We start from the raw sequence: 6,806 nt of genomic DNA on the forward strand, positions 1-6,806 counted from the left end.
GGAGGATCTTTAGGGTCCCTTCCAAACCAGGCCACTCTAGGACTCTGTTCCCTGATTCTATGCTACTTCTTGTCTGAGCACTGACTGATGATCCTGTAAAACATGCTGGAAAATCACTTTAGATGCACCTGAGATATTCCAAATATGCTCTAAACAAAGGGCAATTAAATTAATGAAAGGATTCTGGTGGATAGCACTGTTCTTGAGGTAAAGTTCATCTTGAATGTGTTCTGTCATACAACAAACACTGCTGTTGGAAGATATATGAGTGCTTAAAAATGAACAAAGCAGGACATTTGATTTCTCCAGTTATGTTCCTCCATGAAGTGATACAGACTATAAATAATTATTAAAAGTGCCTCTAACCCCATGATAAAAGTTAATTCCTCTGTCCCTTCAGCTGTGTTTCTTTGTGTTGAGGAGATGCAACATCATAGTGTGAGTTAAAATTAATTAGCAGTGTTATGAGAAAGATCAGGGGAACTTAACATTAGAAGATGAAGAGCATGACTAGGGTAGAAGGTTAAAAAAATAAAACATAGTTTCTTGGACACAGAAATCATGTGGCTACTCTTTAATTACTTCAGAGCTACAGAGGGCTTACCAGTAAGACCACAGAACTACATAAATAATGTGAGATACATCCTTATCCGCACAGAATGGTAATTAACAAATTTATGTATAATTCCAGTTTTACAACTCAGAAAGAAAGAACAACAAAAAAAAATACAATCACAATGCAGTCATTAACGAGGCCCTGATAATGTAAGACCTGTCCCCAAACTGTTTTTATGTGGTGGGGCTTGCTCAATAGGATTATGCAGAGTATTTCTGCATGAATGAACTGGGGCAGTAAGTGCTGCTGCCTGTTCTTTGTGCTGACAGATATCTGCCAAAAAAAAAAAAAAAAAATTTAAAAGTCACCAGCTTTGCAGTCACAAATAGTTGGAATGTTTTTACATCTCACTGAATTTATTGACCATCAGCAGCCCACAGAGCCGCCAGTGAAGTGGTGAAGGAATCTTTATCATTTTAAAAAGCTTCAATATTCAGCTGAGTGGAAGGTGGTAAAAGGCTTCCCAATGATAACTGAAAAACTGTTTTTAATGAAATGGTCATCCAAAAAGACAGTTTTAATCATCTTTTCAGGTTAGATGGTACCACGTATTTTAAATTTTGGATGGGACATAGAAAATGCTCTAAAGAAAGAGGGAACTTCACAGATGCTTTCCTTATGTGAACTAATACCTTTTAATCCCTTTGCCTTCAAAATTTTGCAATGTGCAAACACCTCACCCTTTGGGAACTTCAGCGAGAATGGATGAAACACTCTACTTACAAAAGTTATGCTTTCAGGCTCACAGCTGTACAAATGTTAAAGACGTTTTAAATAATTTCACCAATTCGATAGATTGTCTGCCAAGTAGCCAGGGTGATCACTGTTTTCTTCCTCCGCTGTAAGACAGCACACAATGGGGAGAAGTTAAGTTGTAGATAAGGGAAAGTTCAGTCAGCCAAAGTTTTCAGCTTTCAGATGTGCCTCAGGCACAGATTCAGTGCAGTGTGACTGCTCAGCTAAGAGAAGCAGCACCTCTAAAAACAATCATGTCTTCTCTCATTTTTAAATGTAGGAATTTTTCTGTTTGCTGAAGAACAAAGATACAAACCATGTCCGCAGGGGTAAGTTAGCACACAGCAAAGAAATTTCATGCTGAAGAAAATAATGGATTTGTTCTTCATTTGCACACTGCCCTCAGTCTAAAATCAGCTGATCTGAAAGTGCATGGCTTACCCAGGTTTGACTGGTTATTCCCTACTACAGTGATGGAAATGTTATTCCACACAGTATTTTCCAAACAAGCTTCCAGTTCTGCTTATTGCTCTCAGATATTTCACCCTTTCTTCTCAGTTGCTGTCCACCATCTCTTCTCCCACAGCAGCAGCAGGCAGGAAAATACAACTAAAATTTGTAAAAATCCACCTTCAGAGGATTTTGTGGGCATACAAATGACACTTTCACTGCTTTAACTTTAGAACTGCTCATATATTTTATCCAAAGCACTATGCTTGTTTTTAATTCTGCCTTTCTCTCTCTCTCCAAAATGCCACTGAATTTTTTTTTGTTCGGAGTTCTGCCAGGGTAGGGAAGAGAGGACTGAGCACAGAGCCCCAGCTCCATTTCCAAAAAAAAAAAAAAAAAAAAGTCTGTGGTAGCTGAAGAGGTGAAAGATTTAAGGACAGAGGACATGGAGAGCAAAGGTTTAGGGTCTCAGCCTGGTGATGTGAAACCAACAGCTCCTCTCCTGGGACTCTTATGGATTCTTTTAAACTTTTGCACCAAATCCAGCAGAGGAATAAAAATTTCACAAGCAAACAATATTACAGAGAAAAAGGAACCTGAGTAAAGATTTGGTTTTGAAAATTCAATTAAAAATAGCCATTCCCTTGAATCCAAACCAGGAAAATGTCTGAAAAGAAAATTAAAAGCATGATATACAAATATTTACCTGCTATCATTATGTGGCTCATGTTCTAATCTGTGTAAATGCCCACTCCAATACAATGCACTCTGTGGAACAGTATCTTCATTCAAAACAGACCTTTTAGACTGATTTGCTAAATTGTTAGTAAATGAAATACTGAAAAACCACTTTTAAAAGATTAGAGGAAGATAAAATGTGCATTTACCTTCTTGTGCTTTCTGTAAGGATCTAAGGAACAGTGCAGCAGCTTCAGAAAGAGATAAAGGATTTGTGTTTTGGCTGCGTGTTTCTAGAATGAAAAAATCAGAGGCGCATGGTTTGTTAGTGTCTGATGGCATTTCTTTACTTTGTTCTTTGCTTTTTTATTATTTCTACAACTAGGGACCCAAAGACAAGAAAATACTGTTGTGTCCTTCATTCTATAGCAGTGTCTGCTAAAAACCAGCCTGATAAATAACAAAAGAGAGATTAGCAATCTTTTTTAAAGGGAGGTTATTTCAAAATCCTTTGGAAGGTAAAAAGAACATTTTCCGTTTTTGTTTGTTCCTAACTGTTTTTACAACATTCTGATCCCTCCAGAAACATTGCCTAGTGTGGATTGATGTCATCTGCTTCTGTTATTTGTCACTTCAGCACAATTAATAGCTTGATTTGATTGTTTTTAAAGAAAGTCAAAAGCACTGATGAAAATCCCACTTAGCAGCCAGGTCAGTCTGGAAATTATGTAAATGAAATCACACAGATGCACCAGAGAGGAAAGTCAGTCTTTGTCATGTGCTGGTTGGAATGAAGGGACTAAAAAAAGGGGAGTTCGTTGTTTCCTTGGTTATGATTCCAGGAAAACAAATCCCCTCCCATTTCCATGGATTTCTCCCATAACCTGAGGGAAGGTGGATGGGTCCCACACCCCTGTGCTCATGGACTCACCGAGCTGCACTCTGTCATACAGGTCCTTCCTCTGGCTCTCATCTGAGATGAAGCGACGTCCCTCTACAAAAGCAGTGGGAGAAGGGTGAAAACAGCCTCCAAATTTGTTCTAATTCCAACCTCAAAATCCCTAAATTCCCTGTTTTCAATTTTCTATATGGTCAAGAGCCTTCAGTCTCTTTACTGGACTATAGAGTACTGCCTTTTAAATTGTAAAAAATTTAAATTGTAATAAATTGAAAAAAACCCACCAAAATCCCAAACTAACACAATAAAATCCCATTGCTTCTTATGCATAAAAAGAATGATAAAAAGCTCAGTAGGGAAGTAACACAGTGCATTTTTCAGTCGGAAAAATTTAAAACAAACAAGCAAACAAAAAAGAGTCAAAATCTTTGCTTTGACTAGAAATAATTGTATTAAAGTCGCTAGAACTTTCAGCTATATTTACAGTTGTTTGGAGCCTGTATTTATTTTGTTTTACTATTATTTGTATTGTCTCCCTTTTGCACTCTCTCAGGATTATGACTTTTTTTTTTCTAATTTACAGGGAACTTTTTTCTTCCTCCCTTAATACCTGCCCTCCCTGATAGCTTTTAATTTTAAGTCAACAATTCAGAATACAATTTTTCATGTTAGTATTTCTGTTAAATTTGATGATTTGGATCGAAGGACAAAATCTCTCTTTGGCTCTAAATTTTATCTTTCATATTTAATTCTTCTTTAACTCTGGACTAACAGTAGAAACTCAAAATTTCATTCACACAACTGTAACACCATAATTTTGTGGCACTGACATCTAAGTTCTCCTTAGAAGAGGTCGCTTGTGGTCTTGACACCAACTTTGCTGCAAGATGCTTGAAACAGGAATGTGTGTTCTGTTGCTTGAGAAGATGTTTCACTAAAGCCTGAGTGGGAATAAGGAATGATAACTATATCCAGGATGTCTTAAACCCCCTTTAGGATTATTTCAGATAAGGAAACTGCTTTTGCAATAGGTTTTACAATCAAGTGTCAAACCCTATACATTTTCAGCCCTTTCTTTTCCTTTTCTTCTTTCAACGCGTGCTTTTTTGATTTGATTTCTTTAAAAAAAAAATATTGACAATGCCACAATTTCAGAGACAAGAAGAAATAACTAAGTACAGAATCAGAGAATATTCTGAGTGGGAAGGACCCACAAGGACCACTGAGTCCAACTTTGAAGTGGATTACCTGTACAGGGACCAAAGGTGTGACCTTGACATAATTAGCACCATGCAATTAACACAACCTCCCTGCAAGCCTCAGAACTTCTACCTCCACAGCATCCTCAGGATCTCCTGCTTGTGTGGCCCCAAGGAATAATCCAGGGGTGGAGAAAATTATCTCCTCAAAATGGAAAGAGCTCGGGACTTACGTGCACCCTTCAAATAGAGCATGGCCTGAGGAGTCCAGTTTCTCCTTTGGAAGTGAGTCTTTATGCAAAAAAATAGGAGGGAAAAGAGACATGTCAACATTCCATGCTGTTGCTAATTAGTGCAAATACTTAATGGCACCAACCTCTGAGCTTCATGAGCTCCAGCCTGAGCTCACCTGAGGAGCACTCCAGGAGAAGGTGACGAAGGATGCAGCCAGGAACAGGGCCAGGGCAGACGCTGTGAGTTTATGCAGCCCCTGTGCACAACAGAGAACCACAAGGTGCAGGAAAAGCCTTTCACATCTGCACATCCTCCCAACTTCACATCTAAATTATGAGGGTGTTTCCAGCTGCTGCTTTGTCCCTGTCTTGCTGCCAAACCTCCTCTTGCTCAAGGGGTGTTGCAGTGCACGCTGATCTGATCAGAGGATTAATGTTAAACAGAACTTTATTCTTTTTTCTCAAATCCATTCCATCCTGGTGAGAACTGCCATCATGCAAGCACCTTTTGTGTTCCTGTTTGCAAGGATATCAAATCCTCCAGAAATGAGAATAAGGTACAAGGATAAGGATGGTATAAATCTACCTTGATTTTACCAAACTGTAGACAACAAGCAAATGTAGGGGGTTTGTCATTCCAAACAAACAAACAAACAAACCAACAAACCAACCAGGAGACCAAATCTCTACTTCCTCAGGTAAAAAAGAAAAAAAGGAAAAAATGTTTTAGATTTAGCATCCTATCAATATCAGCCATGATTAACACAAGTCAGAAGATGGGTTTTCTCAATTCTTTGAGTTTGCTCACTGATGCAGGACATGCAAATGGAAGCATTGAGCATGAATCCTCTGTGCACAAGTTGCATCTCTGCTTGTTCACACAGACCATGTTGTTATTCACGTATTGATAACAGTGATGGGCAGCAGAGCATCTAACTTTATGTTTCACAGTGGTTTATTTCATCCTGGGCTTGAGAGCATGTTGTGCCACTGGTGGTTTTTTTAAATACACATTATATATATGTGTGTATATTTCTTTCAGGTTATTTTTAAGGAAAAGTTATTAAGCCTCCCTGCAGTTCCTAAACATTGCACTCACATGAAAAAAACCCAAAAAACATTAATTACAAACTGAATGTTTCCTACACACCAAAAAATTCTCACTTACCTTCATACTTATCTCAGTGACAAACCTTCAGTCTTCTTTCCTCGGGATGATGTGTCACAAGATCTCCCTCCTACATGTCCAGGGGTCCCTTTTTAAATCTTCAGAGTGGAGGTGCCCTCCCCTTCCGTGGCAGGGCGGAGGAATCTGAAGGGATCTCTTGTCAGCCCTGTAGATGAAAAAGCAGAAGGTCTGATGACTCCTGAGGGAAACCTGCAGTCTTGCAGGAAGTCATGATTGAAATGATTGAAAGATGGATGCACTTGGAGATGCACCCCATTAACCAGGTGAACACCTCCTGAATACATCAGCATCAGCCCTGTGTGTTTGCAATGCATCACCTTCCTGCTGGATGATCAATAATCACAGCCAGGGTGGGTATTAATATGGATGGCGAGAGTTTACCCAGGATAATCTATCATATATCAGATTACTATCCATTGTAGGGGCTGGAAAAGCTGGTAAATGACTCGCCAGCATCAAGAAAAAAGTGACTTACCCAGTGTCACTAGCTTGAGGTTATTCCTCGCATATATGTAGAGGATGTAGTCTATGGTGTGATTCTCTAATGATTTCTTGCATCTAGGTTTCTTACACACAAGTAAAAGTACAAAGCTTAACAACAGCAACAAGCAAAAAACCAACAAACAAACAAAACCCAAACCAATAGACCTTGAACTCCTCATAGTCAGAAAAACTTTTCTGTGTCATGGATTAGCTGGAGTAAAAGTCCAGATCATGGGCTTGAATAGGTCAAACAGTGAAGCAGTGAACAGAAGAAAAGGCAGGGATCAGAGAAGTCATTTCCATGAGCTGCTTCTGGGTGATTGTT

The 6,806-nt window shown here is 38.9% G+C and overlaps 1 protein-coding gene across 2 annotated transcripts; it reads right to left on the bottom strand.

Moving 5' to 3' along the window:
* Positions 1-559: 559 nt before the first annotated feature.
* SPX (spexin hormone) lies at positions 560-6,120 on the bottom strand. Of its 2 annotated transcripts, XR_006020084.1 has the most exons (7): positions 5,978-6,120; positions 4,986-5,066; positions 4,810-4,867; positions 3,411-3,473; positions 2,689-2,772; positions 1,340-1,455; positions 560-889 (listed from the first exon to the last, which is right to left on the bottom strand). XR_006020084.1 is itself a non-coding variant. In XM_042051032.1 (6 exons), exons 1-6 carry the CDS (start codon positions 5,981-5,983, stop codon positions 1,397-1,399), a joined length of 351 nt encoding a protein of 116 aa, XP_041906966.1. In that variant the 5' UTR covers positions 5,984-6,120; the 3' UTR covers positions 560-1,396. The 2 variants fall into 2 exon arrangements, 1 of the variants encoding a protein (XP_041906966.1); XM_042051032.1 differs by having other exon boundaries at positions 560-1,455.
* Between the last annotated feature and the right edge of the window lie 686 nt (positions 6,121-6,806).

The sequence above is a fragment of the Corvus kubaryi genome, unplaced genomic scaffold (genome assembly GCF_017639235.1).
Source record: "Corvus kubaryi isolate FWS band 111438036 unplaced genomic scaffold, C.kubaryi_AGA036_p1.0 74, whole genome shotgun sequence".
Lineage (NCBI taxonomy): Eukaryota > Metazoa > Chordata > Aves > Passeriformes > Corvidae > Corvus > Corvus kubaryi.